This window comes from Capricornis sumatraensis, chromosome 8 (assembly GCF_032405125.1).
Source record: "Capricornis sumatraensis isolate serow.1 chromosome 8, serow.2, whole genome shotgun sequence".
NCBI lineage: Eukaryota > Metazoa > Chordata > Mammalia > Artiodactyla > Bovidae > Capricornis > Capricornis sumatraensis.
The window spans coordinates 83295613-83323293 of record NC_091076.1 but is presented as its reverse complement, the minus strand read 5'-3'; the positions used below and the strand labels follow the sequence as shown (position 1 = coordinate 83323293).

The following is a 27681-nucleotide window of genomic DNA, read 5'->3' as shown; positions in this document are numbered from 1 at the left end:
GTATGTGAGCATTGCAATTTAATAAAAGCTTTTTGATCATAGGTTAGTTAGCTTCACAGGTTAAAAATAACTTGTTGAATTTTAATTTGCATTTCTCTAATCATATAAAGAAGTTATTTTCATGTGTTTAAAAATAATTTACATTTAGTTTCCCAATAACTCTCTTGTCCTGTCTTCTGTTGTGCTGTTTGTGTGTTAATCATTCAGTCCAGTCCCACTCATTTGGACCCTTTGGACTGTAGCCCACCAGGCTCCTCTGTCCATGGGATGGGTTCTCCCAGCAAGAATACTGGAGTGGGTTGCCGTTTCGTCCCACTCATTTGGACCCTTTGGACTGTAGCCCACCAGGCTCCTCTGTCCATGGGATGGGTTCTCCCAGCAAGAATACTGGAGTGGGTTGCCGTTTCGTTCTCCAAGGGATATTCCTGACCCAGGGACTGAACCCAGGTCTTCCGCATTGCAGGGAGACTCTTTACCAACTGAGCCACCAGGAAAGCCTGTACTGTTGCTCTCTTTTTAAAATAGCTCTTCGGGTGACAAGGGGCTGCAGTGCTCGGTTCACACCCCCAGGAGTCTTCCAAGTCACCCCTGTCAGATAAGAAAACGACACTATTGCAGAGGAATAGGAGCACAGAAGCACGAACGGTCCAAAGTCCCCGGTTCGCTCGGTGCGAAAATGTGAAACTATGACCCCGACGTGACTTGAACACGCAACCTTCTGATCTGGAGTCAGACGCGCTACCATTGCGCCACGAGGTCACGAAGAATCTCTGACTTTTGATCCTTTAAGGCTCCTCAGTCCCGCCCATCCAGGTCGCTTCTTGGATTAAACTCTTTGCTTTTCCGGTAAACTTCCGGTCAAACAGAAAAAGAGCGAGAATTGGGCGGAGGACCTGGCTGTGCGAGCTCCCGGGACTCCCAGCCCACCCAAGCCCAAGCAGGGAAACAGCTGCAAAACCCAAAGTCCGGCCGGTGCGGGGGTGGGGTGAGTGCAGTACCGCATTCCCGCCGCTGAAAACCGTTAAAGAGGGGAACAAAAGCCGAAATCAGCGGGCACAGCTGGGAGATGACTTTGGAACTTAGCATAAAATTAGATGCTCCTGTGTCCACCCTTCGCCCCATCCGTCATTTTTGAACATTACATAAATGTGCAGTAACAATTAAAATCAATAATCCCACTACCCGCTGTAAAGCATTTTGATGTATTTCTTTCCAGATTTCCAACCTACTCCAGTATTCTGGCCTGGAGAATTCCACGGGCAGAGGAGCCTGGCAGGCTACAGTCCATGGGGTCACAAGAGTCGGACATGACTTAGCAACTAAACCACCACCACATACATGAGTGTCCACCTGTGTGTGTTAAACCTTCTTTGCTGTAAAGTACAGCAGTTACAGAAATTGGCACAAAACAAAGAGAAGGATCACAAACCCTTGCTCCCCCCAGACCTGCCAGCCACCCCAAGAGCTTGACATCTGCCTTCCTCCCTGACAAGCAGTCCACCTGGATGTCTATGGAAAGGACTTCCTTGCTTCATAGTTTAATCACCCAAATGTGCATCAGTAAAAACTGTGGTGGTGTTTTGTCTGGGGCATATGTCACTTCATCCACCCTGTTCTCAGGTTTCGCATTTCTGTTGTCAGTGTGTCTTGTTACTGGAGAATGCTGACTTACGTCATTTAGTTATGCTTTCCATGGTGGTCCTCCACTGTATGCTACTATTTCCCCCTTGGTAATTAATAAATATTTTGGGGATAAATGCTTTCAAGCTATACAAGCTGTTTCTCTTCAAACTTGCACCAATTTTAGCATCCAGACTTGACTGCAACAACTATGACTGTGGTGTTGTCTCATGGTCATTTTCTGTTTCCCTTTTTCCATCTATGTTCATCAACATAATTCTTCTACAGGAAAGAAGTGGTACTTCTTGGGGTTTTCCTGGTGGCTGGTTAGTTAAGACTCTGCACTTCCATTGTAGGGGCCGCTGGTTCGATTTCTTGTTGGGGAACTAAGATCCCTCAGGATCAAAAAGTTGAAAACAAAAACAGAACTGGTACTTCTCTTCCATTTACTTAGGTATTACATATTCATTTATTTATTTGCATCAATACAGATTCATGGGTATTTTTAAAATTTATAGTTTTAATCCATGTGTATTAGTTGCCCAGTCCTGTTTGACTCTTGGTGACCCCATGGACTGGGGCCCGCCAGCCGTGTCTGTCCATGGGATTTCCCAGGCAAATATACTGGAGTGGGTTGCCATTTCTTCCCCCAGTGGATCTTCCCAACCCAGGGATTGAACCCAGGTCTTTTACATTGCAAGCAGATTCTTTACCATCTGAGCTACCAGGGAAACTCTTTTAATCCATAGAATATAATTTTTAATAATGTTTCTGAAAGTCTCCCAGCTTTGGCTACAAGTCCTTCTGGTTAGTTAATGTGGCCTTTTGACATCTGCATCCTGTTTTCAGCACTTTTTTAGTTTCTGACACAAGATGTTCCAGGATTATTTTTTAGTTTCCCTGCACCAGGAATTCACCAGAAAACCATTTCTCCAAGGAGCTCTGGTTCCTGTTTTTGGAGTATGGTTTTAAGAAATCAAGATCTGGCTGTTGGGTGTGCTCATTACAATGGGCTGTCACCCTCCTTTTCATTATTTGTAGCTTCTCGGACACTGAGAAATACAGCTCTCATTAGTAATAATATATGCACTTATGATACATATGTAAACATACATATATGTGTTTCAGAATTACTAACCTATACACCTAAATTCTTTGATTTCTTTGTGGTTTCATGCTTGATTTCTTTCCGAATATTTGTTAAAGAACAGTTCTGTATGTTTTCCTTGCTTTTGGAGTTCTCTGATGGTGTGTCTGCTTTCATCATTGGTTTAGATTTCCTGTCTCATCCAGTTGTCTGCTTAGTTGTCGTCAATCCAGACCCCTCCCCTGCCCCCAAGGTTGTAGTTTACCCATCCATCTCCCTTCCCCCGTCCCCCAACTTGCTCTGGTCATAGCCATGCTGTGGTCCACAGTGTGTGTGCCCTTAGTCGGGTTTGTGCTTTGTCTTCATGTCTCATTGAATGGTGTTTTCCCCCCATAGCAGTAAGCTGAATTGGTGTATCACTATGCAGTTACAGGAGAAGGCAATGGCAACCCACTCCAGTACTCTTGCCTGGAAAATCCCATGGACGGAGGAGCCGGGTAGGCTGCAGTCCACGGGGTCGCACAGAGTCGGACACGACTGAAGCGACTTAGCTGCACACCTGTAAGAAAAAGATTACTAAGAGGATTACCTTATATGTGTATGGCTTTTTGTTTTTGCCTTTAGCTTTACAGGCAAAATACTGTTTTGCAAAGTCATTAACATTAGTTCTTCTCTTCCCCAAGTCCTTCATGCCTGGTTATATTATTTATCTGTAGTACAGTTAGGTTGTTACTTTTATATTCCATTTCTGGTTCATGCAGGAACACACCTGATTACTGTTATTTTCTTTAAACTTCAGCATTTGTAAAATATTACCATGGTTCTAAGTGCCAGAGCTGTGTGAAAGGGTATACTAAAAACTGTGTCACTCTCTTGTCATCTCTATTACCCAGACTCATTGCCCTCTTCTTTCCAGCTCTTCATCAACTACAGCTGCAGGTAACTAATCTTTTCAGTTTCTGGTTGATCCTTCCTGCATTCTTTTGCACAAATGAGCAGGTATATGTTTATTCTATTACACCCTTTTCTTTCTTAGATAAAGGACAGCACACTATATTATTTTGCCCTTTGCTTTTTTTAGCTTAGCGAAAAGGAAATCACTCCACGTCAGTTTGTTGAGATCTTTCTTTCTTACAGCTACACAGTACTTTCTGGTGTGGATGCAAGCACAGCTTACTCAACCAATTTCCCATAGTTTTTGCATAATATTTCCAAGATTCATCCATGTTGCTGTATGTCTCAACACTCCATTCTTTTTTAGTGCCTAATAATATTCCATTGCATGGATATATCAAATTTTATCTATCAGATTGGTACAGTTAAAATCTACCAAAATACCAAATGGAGATTTTTTCAAATAGAGGAGTAATCAGATTCTCCCCTTTACAGGTTTTTAAAAAATTGTTGAAGGTTGTAGTAATCCACTTGTTTTTGTTTTTAGTCACCAAGGCGTGTCCGACTCTTTTGTGACCCCATGGACTGTAGTCCACCAGGCTCCTCTGTCCATGAAGAGTCCTGGAGGCAAGAGTACTGGAATGGGTTGCCATTTCCTTCTCCAGGGACTGAACACATCTCTTCTCCATTACAGGTGGATTCTTTGCTGCTGAGCCACCAGGGAAGCCCCATATAATAATTTACATCTGCTAATCCTAAACTCCCAATCCAACACTCTCCATTCCTTTCGCCCTTGGCAACCACAAGTCTCTTCTCAATGTCCGTCTGTTTCTGTTTAGTAATATGAATTTCAAATATTTTATCTTGCAGTTCTAAAATGTCCACTTGATTTCTGGCAGGTTTTAATTGTTTTGAAATATTCTATCCCAGATGTTTTAAAAAATCAGTTGTAACCCCCTTTCCTTCTAGCTTTCTAAACATATGAATCTCAGCAGTTTTGACTGTTCACTCCAGGTCTGAATCATTTCTGGATTTGTTTCTATTGACTGTTCCATTTATTATTGCTCACCAATTTTCCCCTCTGGTGAAGGTTGATTTAACTTTTTTTTCTGGACAATGTGGATGATGAACGTAAATTTTAGAAGCTCTGGCCCGATTACACTAACTTCCTTCCCTTCTGCCTTGTAAAGCCATGAGCACTGGCCCCACAGAGAAACCACTGTGAGGGAGACAACAGCTTTCTCCTCAGGAGACTCGAGTCCAGAATCTGCTGTTGCACCAATCCTCTTATCACATTTCTGGATGTACATGGGTTTCCTGGTGGATCTACTGCCTGGGGATGTGGAACGTCAGGATTTTCTAAGGTGAAAATATCAACTAAAGTGACAGGGTGGTGCTCACATAGCGGTTTCAGGGAAATCCCTGGTGCAGATGGGTTGGCAGGAGTTGAGAGTTTTCTTTTGAAGATTGGGATCCTGCTCTCCTCTGTTATTTTGCTGTTCTCAAAAGCTCATTTCCTTCTTCTAGAGATTTCATGGGCTTCCTTAGTAGCTTAGCTGGTAAAGAATCTGCCTGCAATACAGGAGACCCTGGGTTCAATTCCTGAGTTGGAAAGATCCCCTGGAGAAGGGAATGGCTACCCACTCCAGTATTGTGGCCTGGAGAATTCAATGGAATGTATAGAGATTTTACATGGAAAGGATTTTACATGGAGATTCCTTTTCCAGTTTGTATGGGATGCAAAAATTCTCCAACTTGGTAAAGGCAGTGTCAAAATAACAATTATTAAAAAGGATGCAATTGCCCAGTATTGGCAAAGATATGGGGCAGGAGGCACCCTCATATGTGACTGGTCAGAGTCAGGGCTTTTAGAAGGCATCTGGCATGTGTATGAAAAGGCCTTATTAATATGTGCACTTTGTCCCAGAAATTCCATTTTTATGATCCCATGGAAAACAGTTCAGCATATTTCCAGTGATTTTCCTGTAGGGTTATTAAAATTGTTTATAACAGTGAAGAATTAGCAGCAGTTTTAGCTGCTCCTTTCCAGAAGCAGAGTCTAGATTTTTGAAATATGAGAGGAAGGAGGAAGAATACTCCAGGTTGGGTTCCCCAGCCGACTCTGAGTGGATCTTTGCACGGAGGGTTTTGGGATCACAAGAGAAGGAAGCAGGACTGGAGAGAGAGAGGAGACGGCTGTTATGCAGACTCAATGAACACATCAACTGACCCCAGGAAGAGCTCCAAGTTCACAACTGCCTCAGCGTTAAGTGGAAAGGCCAGATTTCTACTCCTGGGTCAACTAGTTGTTGGATGTGGGCTGTCCCGGGAATGGGTCTGCTTCAGGGGTGAGGTGACTCTCAACGTCAGGACTGCCTGCCAACAGCATGTCTAGAGTATGTCGAATAAACACTTCAGTTCTGAAAGTGGGGACAGGGCAGCTCACTGTTTCATCACCTGGATTCACTTCATATGACTTTTGGGAAAAGAAACACCAGGATTCTGGAGGGTCTGTTTTCCTGGAAGAAACTTACAAGGGGGATGAACTACAGTCTCCTCTCCCTCTGCTGCTGGTCTTAAGGTTTTAATTTATATTCACTGTTGCCTCCTCAACCTCAGCCAGCACCTGCACTCATCTTGGTGCCTTACCCAGTGGCAAGACTCAGACATTCATCCCTGGGGCCCTGGTTGCTGTGTGCTCCTCAGGCTATGACTGCTGTGTTCGTTATTCACCACCAAGATGGGTGAGTTGGTACTAGGAGGTATTCTAAGACAATGGGGAATTACCTGGGTGCCAAACATATGCCTCCCTTCCACCACTGCAGTAACAGCCCCACCCTCTCCTAGAGATCAGATCAGATATCCCTGTAGCAGTGCTGGCTCCTCTTGTTGCTGCCTGGTCCCCTGGCAGCAGCTGCAGTTTACATCTCAAAGGGATTATCAATGACTATCAATGTGTTTCCTGAATTAACTGTTCCACAAAGTGTGGCCTAAACTGGCACTTATGGCATGCCTTCAACAGGCCATTCCAGTTCCAGTGTCCATCACCCTGGAAGCTTCTGGGGACGTGGTTGGTGATAGGACTAGTGGATCCTGTGAGAATATGCACACTGCATTAACCTCCTCTGCTGTAAAGTTTGATAAAGGATAAAGGATAAACAAGGATAAAACTCCTTGTTTATTATGTGGATGTTGTCATGTGGATGAATCAAACATTCTATGAGCCCCAAGATAGTGAGTGGTTTTGTCTGAGACCTTGCAAGCAGGAAAGGAAAGCAAATAGCTAGAATATGAGTTGATTCAGTCATATGAATTGCTGTTGTTTTCATAACAGAAGGGATCCAGTGGCACTAACTTGCCACCAAGTGTCTGACTGGTCTCCTAGTGGGGTGGTAACCATATTAGGGACCTAGCACTGGGGACCCTGTGGCTGGAAGGCTGGACAGTCAGCAGTTGCAGAAAGTGAACAAGCCTTGGGAAGGGGCAGCTTGGGATGATGGGCATATATGCAGAGCTTCCATCTCTGCCACCAGGGCTTCAAAATTTAAGCTTGTGTTGTCAGCACTGAGCGACTGAACAAAAGTTGATGGACATCAACTTAGATCCTGGATAGAAATGAAGTGTAGGAGCTGGGCTTACATTTACCTGGCTTTTCCTCTGTTTATGGAGAGCAGGGAGAAAATTCCTCTCTTACTGTCAGAATTTAGGGGTGTCGCTGGGAGACAAAGGGGCGATATCCTAGAGGAGAAAGGTTTAATGCTATTTCCCCTCAAACCTTTAGCTGACTTCCAAGCAGTGAAACAAGAGAAACCCTGTAAAAAGTGGCACCTTTTTAAGGTGAGGTTGTGTGTGTGTTAGTTGCTCAGTTGTGACTTTTTGCGACCCTATGGGCTGTAGCCTGCCAGTCTCCTCTGTCCATGGGATTTTCCAGGCAAGAATACTGGAGTGGGTTGCCATTTCCTTCTCCAGGAGATCTTCCCAACCAAGGAATCGAATTCAGGTCTCCTGCACTGCAGGCAGATTCTTTACTCTCTGAGCCACTGGGGAAGCCACCGGGGAAAGTGAGGTTCAGTTCAGTTCAGTTGCTGAGTAGTGTCCGACTGTTTGCGACCCCATGAATCGCAGCACGCCAGGCCTCCCTGTCCATCACCAACACCCGGAGTTCACTCAGACTCATGTCCATCGAGTCAGTGAGGCCATCCAGCCATCTCATCCTCTGTCGTCCCCTTCTCCTCCTGCCCCCAATCCCTCCCAGCATCAGAGTCTTTTCCAATGAGTCAACTCTTCCCATGAGGTGGCCAAAGTACCGGAGTTTCAGCTTCAGCATCATTCCCTCCAAAGAAATCCCAGGGCTGATCTCCTTCAGAATGGACTGGTTGGATCTCCTTGCAGTCCAAGGGATTCTCAAGAGTCTTCTTCAACACCACAGTTCAAACACATCAATTCTTTGGCGCTCAGCCTTCTTCACAGTCCAACTCTCAACATCCATACATGACCACAGGAAAAACCATAGCCTTGACTAGACAGACCTTAATCAGCAAAGTGAGGTTACGAGAGGTTAAATGGATGAGCTGATTTCAGCAGCTGGCACAGTACAGGGAAGACAGAGATTACAGTTCAAGATCAAGCTCTACTAAGTTAGACGGGCTTGGTAAAGGCCTTGGAGCTTGCGCTGAGACTCCAAGAGAACCATGCTCTAGAGCAAGGACAAAACTGAGACAGACCAACTTTAACGTGATCCACTAGTACTCTGTTAAAATAAAACCTTATTCTCTCTAGAGGAAGATAAACCAGGGATCTCTGCAATTTTTATACTTACAATAGCTGGCATCAAATGAGATATTTTACTAATATTTAGTAGGTGTATTAAAAAATCATATAAAGTAAATATCCTCCATTAAAAAAAAAAAAAGATAACAGCTGACTAGATAGCAAGAAAAACAACAGACATAGGAGTAGGTTCCAAAGTGTAGCTACTGTAGTTAACTGCCCAGGACTTGAAATGAATATTATTAATATATTCAGGAGAAAAGAATGGCGAATTTCAGCAGATACCTACAATCCATATAAAGAGCAGACAAAAATTCCAGAAAGAAAATCTGACTAAAGTTAAAAATTCAAAATGAGGGTTTATTAGCAGATTAGGATAGTGGAGGTATATAGTTTGATGCACACAGAGAAGAGAGAGATGGGAGACAGAAGAAGCTTTAAGAGAGACCTGGACCACAGTGAGAGACAGTGGAATGCCATTTTATTTTAGGTTATGAAAAAGATCCCCAAAACTAACTATAATGAAAAGCAACTGCCAGATTAGAACCCTTATCCCAGTGAAAATATCCTACCTAAGTGAATGCAAAGTAAATATACAAAAAAAAAAAAAAAAAAAAGATACAGTAAAGACAAAAGCTGAGATAAGCCACTGGATGCTCTGATAACCAGGCAAAGGGAGCATGATCCAGTTAGAATGAGGAAAGTCAGGGATGAACTAAGAACACAGGAATAGGCAAATACGTGAATAAATATGAGTAAACACTGTTTAAAATAGTGATAATAATATCTTTTGGAGTTTAAAACAGAAATAAAATATATGACTACAATGGAACAAAAGGCAGAGTATCAAGGGAATTAAACCATTATTTTTTTTCATTGCTTTGAAATATTGAAATACTAATTTCAAGAGTGCTCCAACGAGTCAAAGACATTTTAGGGGTAATGATTTTTCAGATGTTTCAATATTAGGACAACCTTACAATTTTAAAAATTAAGGAAACCAAAGACTTTTTATTTTTATAAATTATATCAATATTTACTGTATTTGAAAGTAAAATTGGAAAAATGTTTACTGTTTTATTGATTAAAAATACTAAACTTACAATGATATTGAAATATATTTTTGAAAAAAAAATCTTCAAAACAAAAAATTAGTGCTAAGAGTGATGGTGTCTGAAATTTTTTGCAAATCTCTTTTAATGCCTGACTAGAATAGTTTGCGAGGTCTGCTATAACAAAAGTACCACAGATGAAATGGCTTAAATGACAGTTTATCTACTCACGGTTCTGGGGACAGATGTCCAGGAGCCAGGTGTCTGCAAGGCTCATTTCTCCTGAGGCCCCTCTCCTTGGCTTGCTGGTAGCTACCCTCCTGGGGCCTCTTCATATGGTTGTCCCTTTGAGTGTGCACTGCTGGTGGACTCTCTGTTCATCCATGTTTCCTCTTAAGGACATCAGTCAGACTTTATTTAGGAACCACCCTAACAGCCTCATTTTAACTTGTATGTTAGTTGCTCAGTCGTGTTTGACTCAGTGCAACCCCATGGACTGTAGCCCACCAGGCTTCTCTGTCCATAAGCTTCTCCAGGCAAGAATACTGGAGTGGACTGCCATGCCCTCCTCCAGGGGATCTTCTGGACCCAGGGATTGAACCCGGGTCTCCTGAATTGCAGGCAGACTCTACCATCTGAGCCACAAGGAAAGCCTCCTTGTGGAAAGGTGGCTTTTAACTTATCACCTCTTTAAAGGGCCTATGTCCTAAAGCAGACATTCTTGGGCACTTGGGAGTCAGTCTCAGCACATGAATTTGAGGGGTGAGGGACACAGTTCACTCAGTAACAATGGCTCAATAGAAGATAGCTGAATTCTGAGATCTTCTTTTGCATTAAATATTTTGCAATATCTCATGCCATGCAGCTTCCGAAAAACAGTAATCTATACTCATGAGAAAATGAGTATGAAAAATGAGAATGAGAAAGGTAAATAATGCCTTAGATTATGAAAATAGTCCTGCTTCTCTAGGGTAGCAACCAAAATAATAACTGAATGTATAATTAAGTTGAATAGAGTAGAATATGAGATAATGAAGCATATTTGATTAATACAAAAAAAGCAATAAAGGAGAAATGGAAGAAACAAGGTAACAAGCAGACTTACACCCAATGAGTAAGTACATGAAATGAAAATGGATTACACTCACTAATTAAACTACAGAGATTGTCAGACTAAAGATAGACCCTAAATGGATGCTGCTTACAGGAGACATACTATAAATATAAGGTCACAGATTAGGTTAAAAGTAAAAAATAGGGGAAAGACATATATCGTGTATATTTGCTTTCTACTGCTGCATAATGCATTAATGGGAACAGTGGCTTAAAACAACAACTGTTTATTAGCCCACAGCTCTGTGGGTCAGGAGTTCAAGCACAGTGAGGTTGGATTCTCTGCTCTGGTCTCAAAGGCTGAAATCAATGAGTCAGCTGGGTTGATTCTTGTCTGAAGGCTGAGGAAGAATCCATTTCTGAGCTAAATCAACTTGTTGGCAAAATTCAGCTCCTTGAAGCTACAAGACTGATGTTCCCGTTTCCTTGCTGGGCTCAGTCACAAGCTGCTCTCAGGTCCTACAGGGTGCACATTCCTGTCACGTGGCCCCTTTGTCTTCAAGGTCAGCAATGAAGAACATAGCTCACACTGACTCCCCCTCATATTCCCAATCTCACTCACCAGGAGGAGCACCACACTTTTTAAGATCTCAACTGATTTGGTCTGGCCCACTGGGGTAATTTCATTATTCTGAGTCAACTGATTTGGGACTTCAGTTGTATTTGCAAAATCCCTTCACAAAAGTACCTAGATTAGTGTTTGACTAAGTAATTGGGAACCTCTTGCATACCAGGGGCCAGAAGTTTAGGGAGCAATTTAGAATTCTGCCTAACACACCATGCAGACATGAACTGAAAGAAAACTATATCTAGAATATAGAAAGATATTCTAATAACCTGCAAATAACCAGAAAGTTTGGGAGAGTCTTGAATGGCACTCCTCAAAAGAGGATATTCAAGAAGCCAGTAAACACCTGGAAAGGGACTCAACATCAGTAGAGTGTAAGGTGATGCAGATTAAACCTCTAAGGTGATAACACTACACACTGGAACCAGGCTCTGGCACCTTCCAGTTCATGGAACTGCTCTAGTAAAGGTGCCCTGCGTTATCTCTGTGCCCAAATCCAAGGGACATCTTTCAGTTCTTATGTCACTTTAACCTGCTGACCTTACCGCTTTGTGCCTTTCTTGGGGAGGTAAGGCAGACAGGGTATAGGTGTGATGAGGGGTTGAAGGCAGAAAGGAACAGCCAACAGAGTTTATCAAGTCATGCAGACTCTTTGACAATATAGTTTCTTAAGGGTAGTATTTCAAGGTTAGACCCTCAAAACCTTCCAATCAGAAAGTGGTACGTTTTGTCCAAAGAAGACACATCTAGTAATAGTTAATAAATTTCACTATTAAAATTCAATCAAAATAGTCACTTTAACCACAATGTCAAATTCATTTTAGGGAGACAGTTCCCATCACTCACCCGAGATCCTCTTTACAACATTGTGGGAGGGTATCTGACTTTCCGTCAGTCTCCATTAAAGTGTTGCCCTACATGCCTTGTCCTTTTCAGGCGTCAGGTCCACGGTCTGTTAGGGCCTTCTGGGACCAGGATTACAGCCTCTGGGTTCCCATTTTGACTGCAGGTCTCTCTTAGTATTTCCAATACTTTAAAATGGACTTGGGAGTCCTTGGCTGTTTCCCTCTCTATACTCCAGTATTGCAATGTTGTGTGGGGCTGTACACAGACCTTTTCACCACTGTGATCTCCTTCGGTGCCATGTTGAAAGTGGAACTTGTCCTGAGGCTTGCAAGCCTTCTGGTCTATAACCTGGACACAAGTTCCAGATATTCTTGGATATATTTTGCATCTACCTGAAATTTCTATTACCTCCTCCAAATGAAAGTGAGAGAGTGAGGGGTGGTGGTGAAACGCTGGATAATTTCTTTGGAATCTAGGAAGCAGCCACACCAGTTCCCAAGCTCTTAAGATCCATGACCACTCATGCTCTGCCAAGGTATACTCAGCATCCAGGGTAATTCCTGGGACATGACAGGTGTCCACAGGAAAAAAAAATTAGCTTCACAGAAAAATAGCTTTTCATGTTTACATAAATATTACATGCTCACTGCAAAGAAAAAAACTGAAAAATATGGAAAAGCACAGAAAGGTAAAACAAACAAAAAAACACTAGATTCTCAAAAAAATCTGAAATGAATGTCATTAACTTTTAGGAGACCATCCCTTCATTCATGGTTATCAAATGTTTACAGAAATACATAGTAGTTTTATACCATAAACACTGCATTTACATTTTTCTGTTATCCTAGTCTTTCCCCGCACTTATCTCACGCTTCCCTTTTCTCCCCCGCTTCAAGGTAACCAATATTAACAGCTTGGTGTATATTCTTGTTACCTGTTTCCATGCTCATCTAATGACATGCACACATATACACACAAATGCATGTGATCATTACTTTAAAAATGAAATTTTGTACATATACATCTCTGTAATAAAGCAATTACTTACCAAAAAATTGTGGTAACACCTGTTAGTCAACTACTGTAAATATAACTCATTAAAAAAATTACTCTCAAGTTGTTCCATGGTATGGCTATATAACAGTTAATTCACCCATTCCCCAATTAGTTGGCATTCACTTTGTCTCCAGCTGAGTTTCATCTCTGTCTCTATAAATAACACTCTAACAAACATCCTTGCTTATGCATATATTTTTCACTGATGCTACTATTTTTGTGCAGCAAATTCTCAAAGTGAGACTGCTGGGTCAAAATGCTTTTAAACTTTTACTTAAAAATCTGAAAAATATATAGCTGGATTGCAAGTGGAAATATAAGTTGATATAACCATTTTGCAAGAGCACATGGTTTACCAAACTCCACTAGCAAAACATCTCTTAATTTTTGCCAACTCCACGAAGTGGAAGTTAACATCTCATGGGTTGTTTTAATATGCACTTCCCTGAGTACTATTCATTTAGGTTCATAACATTGTCATAGGTTAATGCATTTGGAGTTGTTTTTCTATGAATAGCCATCTAGTCCAGATGGATTAAAACCTCAAGGTAAGAAAATAAAATTATAAAAACCTTAGAAACAAATTTAAGAGATTATATATAACTTGGGGATTACATGGGTCCTTTTAACAGTAAATCAGGAATGTAAAAAGGAAAAGATGTTTTACTATAAAAAATTAAAGACTTACAATCTTTTACTATATAAAAAATACAAAGACAAATACTAGGTTAAGAAAAACATTTAGAACACACATGAGAAAGGATTAATATCTCAAATACATTAAGAGCACCTCTAGATTCCTAAGAAATGTAGACAGGCCAATATGAATATATATATATATATATATATATATATATATATATATGTGTAAAATATATATAAGCAATCATTGAAGACAACTTGTTAAATGAATAAAATATGAAATTTGGATGAAGGCTTTCACATGCCCTTTTTATTATGAATTTTCTTATAATTTCTAAGATTTAAGATGACCAACTACTTTTCTACATTCTTATAAAGCATCTCTTCAGTGTGTATTTTCTGGTGAATTGCTCCTGGATGTTTTCCCACATTCATAAAATATACAGTTTATAAGATTCTTGTTACTGTCTGAACGATGATTTGCTGTTCTCTATATTAACTGAATTTCTCTCTGATGTGTTCTTTGATGTACAGTAAGGCTGGAGCTACTCCTAAAGGCTTTTCCACATTCACTACATTTATAGGGTTTTTCTCCAGTGTGCATCCTCAGATGCACAATAAAGTCTGAGTTGGTTCTGAAGGCTTTTCCACATTCTTCACATCTATAGGGCCTCTCCCCAGTATGAATTCTCTGGTGCAGAGTTAGCTGTGATAGAGTAATACAACCTTTCCCGCATTCCTTACACATGTAGGGTTTTTCTCCAGTATGTGTCCTCCAGTGAACTGTAAGGTATGAACCTCTCCTGAAGGCTTTTCCACAGACATCACATTTATAGGGTTTCTCTCCACTATGGATTTTCTGATGTTCTGTAACATGTACCATCTGGCTAAATGCTTTGCCACAGTCATTACATTTAAATGGCTTCTCCCCGGTATGTGTCCTTTGATGGGTATTAAAGCCTGAGTTACTTGTGAAAACCTTCCCACATTCATTACATTTATAGGGTTTCTCTCCAGTATGCCTTCTCTGATGCACAGTAAGCTGTGATGTATTAGTGAAAGCTTTCTCACATTCATTACATTTATATGGTTTTTCTCCAGTGTGGGTCCTCTGATGTACAATAAGGTATGACTTAGTTCTGAAGGATTTTCCACAGTTGTAGCATGTGTAGGGTTTCACGCCAGTGTGAATTTTCTGGTGTTCCTTGAGATTTACCATTTTGGTAAATGCCCTCTCACAGTCAGTACATTTATATGGTTTCTCTCCAGTATGAATCCTCTGATGTACAGTTAAATGTGATTTTATTCTGAAAGATTCCCCACATTCATTACAGAGATAAGGTTTCTCCTCAGTATGAATTCGCTGATGTATAATTAGAGATGAAGAACGCATGAAGGCCTTTCCACATTCATTACATTTATAAGGTTTCTCTCCTGTATGCATTCTGTGGTGTACACTAAGGCATGAATAATTAATAAATGCTTTCCCGCATTCATTACATTTATAGGGTTTTTCTCCAGTATGAATCCTCTGATGTTCTGTGAAATTTGCTATACGATTGAATGCTTTCCCACATTCATTACATTCATAGGGTTTTTCCCCAGTGTGAGTTCTGATATGCACAATAAGACTGGAATTACTTCTGTAGGCTTTTCCACATTCATTACACCTAAAGGGCTTCTCTCCAGTATGAATTCTCTGATGAACATTAAAGATTGTGGTATTCTTGAAAGACTTCCCACACTCATTGCATTTATATGGCTTCTCTTCAGTATGGGTCTTCTGATGTACACTAAGATATGACTTATTCCTAAAGGCTTTCCCACAATCATTACATTTGTAGGGTTTCTCTCCATTGTGAGTTTCCTGATGTCTTGCAAGTTTTGATTTATCACTAAAAGCTTTCCCGCATTCACTACATTTATAGGGCTTATCTCCAGTTTGAATTCTCTGATGTTGATTAAGGCGCGCACACTGGCTAAAAGATTTTCCACAGACATTGCATTGATAAGGTTTCTCCTTAGTATGAATTCTCTGATGCACCATAAGTGATGAAGAAGCAATGAAAGCCTTTCCACATTCACTACATTTATAGGGTTTTTCTCCAGTGTGGATTTTTTTATGTTGACTAAGATAAGAAGGCTGGCTGAACATTTTCCCACACTCATTACATTCATAAGGTTTTTCTTTAGTGTGAGTTCTCTGATGTTGAATGAGTAATGACCTATAACGGAAGGCCTTTTCACATGTACTACATTTATAGGGTTTTTCTTTATTATTGGGTTTTTTCTCTAAAGTGAGTTCTGAGGCAGGGCTCATGACTTTGCTGCCTTCTGTATCCTTGCAAATTTCCTTCCTCAGATGGGTATCTGTGATCAAATCTAAACCCTCTGTAAAATTTTCATCATGTGTTTGGTATTTGCCATGGGGTTCTTCTGTGATAACTTCTGGTTCTGGAAGAAGAACAGATCCAAACCCAAAGCCTTTCTGAATAGTGGGGATTTTCTTGTGTTTAACTGTTCTTTGGCCTACAGGACTCTGCTGACTATATTGCAGTCTCAGTATCCTGTCGCCCCATTTCCATAATCCTCCCATTCTGGGGTCCCATAGACCATTCTCTGTGAGTTTCTCTACAATGGCATCCTGTGATAAATGTTTTTTAGAAAAATCCTCTGTTGGTATAGTATTCTTGGTTGTAGGTTTGGTCTCCAACTCTGGGAGGAAAAAAAGAAAAGTCAAATGACTCCTATTTCCTAGGTTGAGGAGATTGTACTAACAGCATAACAAAAGAGAACTGAATTGATAATGAACATATGTTTTTAACTGCTTGCAAATTGGCCTTGTTTTCTAGGAAGAAGGGGGTAGGGTTAAGGGTGGCTGATTGAGCAAAGAACCATAGTAGTAATTCAAGGAGTTTTCTTCCTATTAAAAAAAATTTATTCCTGGTAACCCTTCTACGATCCAAGTTTCTCAAATATGTCTTCCTTTTCTCATTCCTTTTAGAGTCAAATTCTTTAGAGAGTTTCTTCAAAAGCTGTAACTACTTCCTTGATTTCCATTTACTCCACAAACCAGAGATTCACCCCCAACAATACTTTCCACTTGTTCTCATTATTTGTTCACTAGCTTTTCTGTGAAGGCTTTCTCTGACATTTCCTTGTCAGAATAGCTTCTTCAAGTCTTCATATGTATCTTTTTTTTTTTTTTGCTCTTAATTTCGATTTTAAAAATTGTATTTATCTATTTAAGTACAGTTGATTATTATACAATGTTGTATTAATTACTGCTGTGCAGCAAAGTGATTCAGTTATACATACATATGTTATTTTTTTTTAATATTCTTTTCTGTATCTTTTTACACAACATTTATGGAAGACACTGATTTTTCAGAAAGTAGGCTGAATTAGTCAAAATTAATATAGTTCTGAATATTACAAATAATGACAATTACTTTTATCAAGAGTAGTTCTGCAACCTTTTTATGGGTCTTAAGAAAATTTCTGACAGTTTCAAAATTTTCTTAAACAATTATACTGGGTGGTGGTGGTCTTATAATTTATTTGTATATGCAAACTTAATATTTTACTTTTTAAAACACTTTCAAACTTCTTGAAAATTTTAAATTTATTTCCAAGTAATCACATCTAAATTAAAAAAAAAAAAAGGAATCAAAATCTGTGGTTAGTAAAATGGTTTTATGAAAAAAGAAATGTTCGATGATTTTAAAACTCAAGTTGAGTAGAAGTTTCAATGAATTCACAGGGTGAGACACAGGTCTGAATTCAGGGTCACCAAAAAAGACCACTCTAGAATCCAAGGACTAAAACTCAGATGATTTAAATATCTAAATGAATTAAGGTGACAGGAATTTTTTTTTAGGGAAAAAGAAAAATGGAGAGAATATGACACCAGCATATCTGAATAAAAGAGAGTATTGAACAGTGTTCTTTAAGTAGAAGAAAGATAATCTTAGTTAAAAGGGTAAATATTGGCTAAATAGATAAATACTGTATTTTGATTCCCAACTGATTTATTGTTCATATTCTCAATAAGTTAAGATCCTGGCAGAGTGGAGGGGGGTTCAGCAGGCTTGTAAGTGAAGAAAGTTAAATAATCAGTCAACAGGTTTAGTGTAAAAGAAATCAGTGATGATCCTTAAGAAAGCACTTTCAGGAAAATGAAAGAAGAGATATCAGATACATACTAGTTAAACAAATGAGAAAAATATAAAGTTAACTGGAGAGGAGAGAATTTAAAGAATGAAGAAGAAATGAAAGAACAATTATGAAAATCATGTTCCCAAGAAAATAAAATAGGATGGGATGGGGACTACAAGTACAGGGCAGAGATGAGGGAGAAGGAAAAGGAGAGAAAAAGGGAGAGAGGGAGAAAAGGCAGGAGGGAGGCGTAAGGAGAGAGGATGAGATGGGGAGAATCTTTTCCTTTGAGACAGCTTTGAACAAAGATATCCCTCAGATATTTCAAATATTCTGCTCCATCCAAGACCTACTGACTTTAAATAAATCTCATCCTCCAGTTTCTTATTAACTCACCCGAAAAGGGGGTTCTTGAAATTTCTCTCACTACCACCCATGGTCCTTTTCCATCCTCCAAATGAGATATCATGTCTGGTTTGGAAATTGCAAGCCCTGCTCAGAGAAAAACGAATAGGATTTGATTGTGCCTATGAGCAAGAACCAGGGTCAACTGCTCTTTATCTCCTGTGTGGAGTGGCTATGAGAAGTTCTAGAGGTGCGTTGTCCAAGGCAGCTGCCAAGAGCCACCTATGGCTACTTAACTCTAAATTTAAATTAGTTAAAATTATATACAATTTAAAATTCAGTTTTTCATTTTACTAGCCAGACTTCAAGTTCTCAGTAGCCACAGTGTCTACTGCTTGTCATACTGGACAGCACAGATGCAGCAAATTCCCATCACAGGAGAACATCCTACTGTACAGCAGTGTTGTAGAGAATTACAAAGGTACCTCAAAGAAGCTCTAGACTGTAATCCTAGGTTTGGAAATAATCTGTTTAGAAAGAAAATAAACATATTTGTTCATTCTTTCTAGAGGCACTGATAACTCTTACTCTGGAAATGACTGGAAAAAACTTTAGTCTTTAATCAGAGGGACTGTCAACACTCTCTAAGATTACAATGAAGTACATATTTCTTACTCTACAATTGGCAGACCATTGAGTTAAGAGCAAGAGACAGTACAACTCCTAACAATATGCCCCCAAGACTGAGATTTTAATGCTTAAATTCTAACCCAAAATTCAGTTAAGTATTTTAGAGAATCTATTATCTTCAGTAAATCTGGTCCAGTGTCAGGTACATATGCACAGAGCTTATCCTTACCCAAGGAGACAAGATTCCTATAATTCTCTAGCATCACATCCTTGTGCAGGTCCCTCTGCATAGGGTCCATCAACCTCCACTCTTCCAATGTGAAGTCTACAGCCACATCTTTAAATGTCACTGATTCCTGAAATAAATACAGAGATCCCTCAGGGGACTATACAGTTAGATCTATTAGGTAGATTAACACATACAAAACTGGGGAAGAAAACTAGCAGTTTCCACCCAAATGTTTCCTTCCTCAAAATCCTGCCATATGTATATTATCAACTTTTTTTCAGTTCTATTCTATAAAATATGGCTTAATAAAACACATAGTTTATCATTCAGATTGTAGTTATAGAATAAGCTGTCTGAGAAAGAAAAATAAGAAATCATGGGACCCTGAGGAGCTTTTTTGGTCAGGTTATAAAACATATGTATATGCGTCTTGCAAAGAAAAAAAATCAAAGAATGAGCTATAAAACTGTTTTAATGTTTATCTATTAGAGGAAAGAGGAAATAGAGTGAAGAGAACTGGAGCAGAAGCTAGATTTCCTTGAATATTTCCTGCCTTACAGATTTGACTTTTGATCCATACAAATACTTTATATTATTATAAAAGAAAAACTAAATTTAAAAAAGCAATTCCTAAAAATTAAAAGTAAAATGAAATCAACTGGTAGCATACACATTCATCAGAGAGGAACTATTTTGAACATCTTTAAAACACAGTAATTTTTCTGTGTATCTCTTGAGAGATATATTCTGAGGAGAAAAAGAATTGTAAAAAACAGCACATTTTCAGTAAATAATCCTATTGCTGGTGGCAGTGATGGAAATGCTAAGCTATTTTGTAACTGTTGTGTGTGTGTTAGTTGCTCAGTCATGTCTGATTCTTTTGCCACCCCATGGACTGTAGCCTGCCAGGCTCCTCTGTCCATGGAATTCCCCAGCAAGAATACTGGAGTGGGCTGCCATTTCCTACTCCAGGGGAATCTTCCCTACCCAGGAATCAAACCCAGGTCTTCTGCACTACAGGCAGATTCTTTACCATCTGAGCCACAGTATTTACCCACATTATGTGTGCAGTGTTGGATAAAGCAAATTAGAATACAAGTATCATTCAGAGTTAATAAATCTGACATGGGAGAAAGAACATATAGATTCAGTATCAATGAGATTATGTATAAACTCAAGAAATTCAAAACTGAATTGGAAATATTGGTATAAACTCACTAAGTAGTTTAAAGAAAATATCCCATCATACTTCCTAGCTTTGTCCACTGAAAAGGTCTAGAAATGATAACCAAAAAGGTACTTTTATGCAGTTTAGACTGTGACCTCTACAGATTCCACTAAACGAAATAAGGACCTGGAACTTTCTGTCATAATTAAAAGCAAGGAAACTCTCAAAGACTAGAGGAAAATATCTAAGACATTGGAGACAACTTGAAGAGGCTCCCACTAGCCAAAGATGGGAAGACTTGAGCATCAATAAGAACAATAACTGTAATGGATTTCAAAAATATCTAATGTATTTAAAATTATTATTTCATTATAAAACTAAAAGGATACTCATTGATCAACTTTGGAAGATTCCTGGAGACTGGTAAAGAGAAAGAAGCAACCCTTGCCCTTCTTTTCCAATGCAAACATCCAGTTTGCACAGCAATAAAATGGAATCAGATGATTGAGCAAGAAGTGAAGTATGTGACACAGGCTACTTTTTCATCAGGAATTATAACAAGACCACCTGTCAAATTAGGGCTGCCACCACTAAGAGAAACAAAATCTGTCAAATTGATGCTACTAGCCCTGGAATTACTGCATTGATCAAGCAAGATGGTATGCATGGTGAACCTGCAATGGTATTGGAACATTAAGAATTAGGGCAGTAAAAGAGGAGCTGTCACTTCATTCTCCTTAAGATACAATGCCAAGTATTACCTTTACCAATTCTGGCTCTTCTGCCTGAAGGTGAAGATCTTCCTCTGGCTGGAAAACTTGAGGACTCTGAGGGGACACAGGATAAGATCACTCCATGCCTACCTGTTACATACAGCACAGCCTCAACAAGCACCACCAGTCCACCGCAGATGTGGTGTATATACATCTCTTCTACTGTTTTATTTAGGGATGAAATTAAGGTCCATAGCAACATCCAATCATAACTTTCTTTCATTTTGTTTGAGACAATGACACACACAAGACTGAGAAAGATATAACTGTATAGGTTTTAAAGGCTCTAACAAATAACCTATCAAAACAAAAATAAACATATAAGGGGTCTTAGATGCCACATAATTCTTTTTCCTATGAGGATGAAGTCTGTTTCTCAGAAATTATCTATCTTACTCAAGAATAATATTCAAACGCTACTAACACCATCTGTTTTCTACAGTTGGAAAATCATTACCATGCCTGGGGGTTGGAGGGCATGTCTCCATACTCATTCAGGAAATATTTCAGGGACCTCTCACAACACTGTTTTCTTCCAAACCTTAAGACACTGTATACCTTTAAGGACCTAATTTTATACCTTCTAGTAGTACTTACTGATTCTGGATCTTGGGCCATTTTTAAAAATTAAGGGTAACAGAACTATCTTTAAATTTCATTGAGAAAAATGTCATCTTAGTTCTTCCCTTTCAAGTTCTCACGTTAAAAATACAAATATTCAGCTTCTAGAAAATCTATGATGATGTGAGCTCAACTTCTGATAATTAGAGATGGGTTTGATCAGGCCTATACTAGACAAATACTTTAGATCTACTAATAAAGTGAAACACTTTGATTTTCATTTTATCTTTTCAAGGCTTTGTCTTCAGGACTATTTACATGTTATATATCTTGCTATCAAGAATAAAAGATCACCACTACAGGTTATTATGAATCATTACTATAACAAATTATATTGGGACTACTTTTCTTCTGTCTCTCCTGTTTAAAAATGTCACTTCTAAAACACAGCTTTAATCACATTACTACCCACCTCAAACACACCCAAACACACACACATGCATATATACACTTAAATGTTTTCAGAGAAACATGAAAAATTCAGCTTAAATATCTAAATTTCAATCCTATCTTTCTCAAATATCTATCTCGAATCACTAGCTCACTCACTGTTCTCTGCCTCAGAGCCTTGCCTTCTCATCTGAAGTACCCTCACAATTAATTTATGACGATTTAAATCCCACTTGTAATTGGGTCACAGCTTAAATCTAACTATCTTCCTGAGCTTTCCATGACTGATTTAGCCCATACTAATATCCCATTTCTTTTCTTACATATCACTCATCAACTTTATCATACTGCTCAACAACTATCATTCACCTAAATAAATTATGTAACTGTTTCGTTTGTAAGCCTTACCTCAGTGAGACTGTAAGCTCCCTACAGCCAAGCACTGTGTCTTAAACATCTTCTTTCTCTCCATGTCATCTATTAAGCTTGATCACTTCTTATGGGTAGAAAAGAGGAGAACACTAAGAGTGGGCACAAGGGGAACAGTCCCTATGAATTAAGGTGTGTGTATGTATGCGTATGTGTACATTTTTCTTTTTTCACAGTTTCCTAAACAAAATTTTCCAATTGGAAAATACTCCATTCTACTATCGCATAAATAACTCAAATTTCCTGGGAACAATACAAAGTTAACATCATAAGTAAATTTCCCAGACTTCCTATCATATCTCAAGATAGTGCATATACTGTTTGTGAGATCTGGTGTCTTGATATTTGTTTCAATATGCATAGTGAATCTCCCTATAGACTACAAGCTTTACTATGATAAACCCAATTTTCATGGATCAAACAATTTGATTCAGTTACCAAAATGGGTATGGGTGAGGTAGAGAAGTCACACAACTTTGGGAAAAGTAGGCGTGCTTTCAAACCAGGACAATAGGTCAGATCAGAGGAGGTTTCCTCAACTTACCAGAGGTCCAATTGAAAAAACTACAGCAGCCATAATCTCTTCCTCTGGGTTCCCCTCTCTGGAAAAAGGGAGCCCTGCAAAGACAAATCTAAGAAAGAGAAATAAGCCATGAAAACCAATCTTGCCTTGGAAATCTCAGATGTACTAAGGTGAAATCTTGACATTACAAGTTAGTATGACCTCTCTAAAAATTACAAGTTAACCCCCAAGATCAGTGAGGGAATACTATTCTTACTAGTGTAGCTCTTAATACTACTAAATGCAGTCACAGCTAGCAGATCAAACACAGTACAAGCAGCTTTTAAACTACTTTCTCAATGACCTTCACATCACCCAATGGAAACTACATTCCCATTTCACATATGAGAAAATCACATATGAGGCTTAGAAAAATTAAACCATTTTACACAATGCCATGTAGGATTCCAAATCAATCTAATTATAATGCCCACACTTTCCATTACAACTTGCTGTGTGTTGTGAAAGAAAACAATTCAATCTTTCCTTGCCACAATCACCTCCTTACCTAACAATGAAATAATCTAATAATCTCTTTCTGTCTTTCCTATGAAGAGTCAACTTGCTAACAGTTTCACAGACCTCAGCTTCATGTAAAAAGAACACCACAACTCCAAACAAAGATATTAGAAACCCTGACATGCTTCTCTCAATCTCACATTCAAATATCTATCCTTTCTATATCAGACAAAACCAAACAATAAGGAGCAGGATAGTAATAACGATATAAGACAAAGTGGAATCCAGTGCACAAAGCACTGAGCAGTAGTCCTCTTATACTGAAAATGTTATATGCCTAATAAAGGCTTTACACTGTGGAGAAGCAAAGTGGCAGAGATCTTGTTCAGATACCCGAGGCACTTTTTGATTCTGCTTTTTGTCTTTGGTTAAAGATATGGCCTTGTTGATGTTGAGTTTGGTTTGAAAACAAGAGCTTGAGGTTTGAAAACATTTTCTTAACAAGTGCATAATTGTGGAATGATGCTGCAAGGCAAATAAAAGGGCAGGAACACAGAGAGAATTGAGCTTTCCATATCTTGTGAAATTCTACTTTTGAATAAGAGCTTCCCGGGCAGTCTGATATTCTCACCATTCAGCAGAACTTTGGAGGCCCAAAGGGATCTATGCTGAATTATGCTGAATATGTCCCTCCTTTACATGTATAATATACTTTCATTAAGAATCCACATCCAAGACTTCTCTGGTGGCTCAGTGGTAAAGAATCACCTGCCAACGCACGAGACACAGGTTGATTCCTGATCCAGGAAGATGCCACATGTCACGGAGAAACTAAGCCCATGTACCACAACTACTGAGCCTATGTTCTAGAGCCTGGGAGCCACAACTACTGAAGCACGAGAGCCCTAGAGCCTATGCTCTGTAACGAGAAGCCACCATAATCAGATGCCTGCGCCCCACAACCAGAGAGTAGCCCCTGCTCACCACACTAGAGAAAAACTCGCACAGCAATGAAGATCCAGCAGAGCCAAAAATAAATAATAAACCAACTTAAAAAAAAGTGTGTTGTGCGTCTGTACACGAATAATGAACTACCACAGAGAAAATTAAGAATCAATCTCATTTACAATTGCTTAAAAAAGAAATACTTAGGAATAAATTTAACCAAGAAAGGGACAGACCTGCATACATTGAAAACTTGAAGACATTAAGTGGAAGGATGTTCCCTGCTCAAAGCCTGGAAGAATTATTGTTGTTAAAAATGTCCATACTACTTAAAGTAAGCTATAGATTTGATTCAAAATCCATCAAAATTCCCAAAGTGTTTTTCACAGAATTGAGACAAATAATACTAAAATTTGTACAGAACCACAAAAGATCCCAAATTGCCAAAGCAAGTTTGAAAAATAACAAGGCTGGAGGTATCATGCTTCCTGATTTCAAACTATGTTACTAAGCTATAGTAATGAAAACAGTATGATGTTGCAAAAGATGCAGATTAATGGAAAAGATTAGAGTACAGAAATAAACCCACACATAAATGGGCAATTAATTTACAACAAAGGCGCCAAGAATATACAACAGGGAAAGAACAGTCTCTTCAAAAAATAATGTTGGGAAAACTGGACAGTGACCTGCAAAAGCATGAAACTGGACTACTAACCTATCCCACATTAAAAAAGATTAAGTCTAAGTGAATTAAGTACCATAGGATCTCATTTAAATGTGTAATCTAAAAACAAAACAAAACACCCTAGACTGCCAGATACAGAGAACAGATTGATGGTTTGGGGGGGTGGGGTGGGGGGTGGTAGCTGCGAAGTTGGTGAAGGTGGTCAAAAGGTACAAGCTTCCAGGTACAAAATAAGTAAGTCCAAGGGACTTCCCTGGCAATCCAGTGATTAAGACACGGGACTTCCACTGCAGGGGTACGGGTTCCAATCCTGGTTGGGGAACTAAGTTCCTACAAACTGCATGGAACGGCCAAGAAAATAAATAAATAAAATAAAATAAGCAACAGGGCTGCAACGCACAGCAGAGTTAATAATACTGCGTTCTCGGAATTCCCTGGGATCCAGTGGTTACAACTCCGGGCTTTCACTGCCCTGGCCCATGTCAAGCTCTGGTCGGGGATCTAAGGTCTTCCAAGTTTGAGTAAGCCCCGGGAGTTGGTGTTGGACAGGGAGGCCTGGCGTGCTGCAGTCCACGGGGTCGCAAACAGTCGGAGACGACTGAGAGACTGAAGTTACCCCAGCAACAAAAACAGACAAAAAAACCTGTGCTGGGTATCTGGAAGTTGCGCCGGCAGGAAAAGCTGCCTCCGCTTCCCAAAGGCAGGAGGGGGACACCTGTCAGGTTTCCGCTATCGAACCCCAGTCCCTCCACGCTGCCAAACCCAGGACGGAGAGATTCTCCTTCCTCCAACCCGTCTGCTCCCCTCAAAGCCCTTCTCAGCCCACTCCTCCTCAGTCTAGGGGCGGCCCCAGGAAGAAGGGAGGGTCCAGCCGCGCCCCCGCCCAGCCCGGCTCCCTCTCCCAGAGCCTCCAGGTCGCTGCCTTCTGAGGTAGCCCGACCCCGGCCGCCTCTGAGGCGGGCGGGTCAGCTCCAGGCCAGAGGCCCCACAGGAAGCGGCCCCGCCCCTGACGCCGCCGGGAGCAGAGCGCCGAGGGAGGGGTGAGGGGGACCCGGCCAGGCGCCAGGGCAACTAATACCTGGCGGCCGCCTGAGGACAAGGCGCTCTCAGGGCAGGGCGTGAGCGCTTCCAGCAATGGCGCCGGCGGCGGGAGCGGCCGCGGACGGCAGTGCGCCTGCGCAGCCGGCGGGGACCACGGCGCCCAGAATCCTCCGCGCCGCCGCCCTGCTCTTGCAACTCCTTTCTGCTTTGGTGCGGGAGTTGGCATCGTAGACAGTTTGTAGACCTAAGAAGTTTGGTCACGTTGAGAGATCACGACTGTGTGTCGAGCACTAAAACTAGTGATACAAAGAATGACACAGCCCTTGCCTCTGAGCACTTCCATTTGACTAAAGAAATAAAGCCATTGAGAGAACAGTGTGCAAGTCGCTGTCATGTCAGACTCTTGCGACCCCATGGACTGTAGCCTACTAGGCTCCTCTGTCCATGGGATTCTCTAGGCAAGAATACTGCAGTGGGTTGCCGTGTCCTCCACCAGAGGATCTTCTCAACTCAGGGATGGAACCTAGGTTTCCTCCATGGCAGGCAGACTCTACCATCTGAGGCACAAGGGAAGCCTCATGCAACTAACTAAAACCCCAGACGCGCTTGGGGGTTAGGGGCGGGGGAATTAGGGATTGCGTGTCCACCTGTATCTGCCTCATTCAGTTTCTTGGCCGAAAAATCATAATGCCTTCATTTTAATTTCTGGATCTTTGAAAGTTTCCTTGACTCATCCTAATAATAAATGTTGACAGTATTATTTAAAGCACGTTTTCTTTCTTTTGCCTCAGTTCCACGGTTTTGATGCCCAAAGGCCATATTTCCACATTGGGTCACACAGAATCCTCAAAGTTTCTAGAGCAGCTTCCCTCAATGATGAGACTGTTAACTCTAATACCACCTCCGCCCCCTGCCCCTTTTTTCCCCAACAGTTTCTGGCATCTTAGCTCCCCTACCAGGGCTTGAACCCTGGGCCCATGGTACTTAATCTTGGAGTCCTTCTGGTGACTGTTTTTCATGAAATGGAAATAAGATTGCAAAGTTTTATTATAATTTGTATTATTTGCCTTAATTACAAAATGTATTCAAGTGCATTATTTGAAGTATAACATACAGCAAAAAGGACAGAAATCATAACTCTACTGCTTAGTGATTTATTACCAAGTGATGAAATTAAAAGGCTTACTCCTTGGAAGGCAAGTTATGACCAACCTAGATAGCATATTGAAAAGCAGAGACATTACTTTGCTAACAAAGGTCCGTCTAGTCAAGGCTATGGTTTTTCCTGTGGTCATGTATGGATGTGAGAGTTGGACTGTGAAGAAAGCTGAGCACTGAAGAACTGATGCTTTTGAACTGTGGTGTTGGAGAAGACTCTTGAGAGACTCTTGGACTGCAAGGAGATCCAACCAGTCCATTCTAAAGGAGATCAGTCCTGGGTGTTCTTTGGAAGAAATGATGCTAAAGCTGAAACTCCAGTACTTTAGCCACCTCATGGGAAGAGTTGACTCCTTGGAAAAGACTCTGATGCTGGGAGGGATTGGGAGCAGGAGGAGAAGGGGACGACAGAGGATGAGATGGCTGGATGGCATTAC

General features: G+C 40.3%; 1 protein-coding gene and 1 non-coding gene across 6 annotated transcripts in view; both read right to left on the bottom strand.

The window, feature by feature from the left end:
- Positions 1–27681, bottom strand: part of LOC138082681 (zinc finger protein 624) — a 66528-nt gene that overhangs the window by 23227 nt on the left and 15620 nt on the right. Inside the window, exons 1-6 of one of the 5 annotated variants that reach the window (XM_068975920.1) lie at positions 27299–27327; positions 22936–22993; positions 20940–21005; positions 19011–19137; positions 18203–18298; positions 14049–16363 (exon numbers count right to left, since the gene is read on the bottom strand). In XM_068975920.1, coding sequence (XP_068832021.1) covers positions 14139–16363; positions 18203–18298; positions 19011–19137; positions 20940–21005; positions 22936–22993; positions 27299–27327 — 2601 coding nt within the window. In that variant the 3' untranslated portion in view covers positions 14049–14138. Of the gene's footprint in view, positions 16364–18202; positions 18299–19010; positions 19138–20939; positions 21006–22935; positions 22994–27298 lie in introns of those variants that run through there. The other 4 variants (XM_068975926.1, XM_068975924.1, XM_068975922.1 and 1 more) reach the window with 4 other exon arrangements.
- On the bottom strand, positions 688–759 carry TRNAW-CCA (transfer RNA tryptophan (anticodon CCA)). The gene has a single exon. It is a non-coding gene; the product is annotated as a tRNA-Trp (tRNA).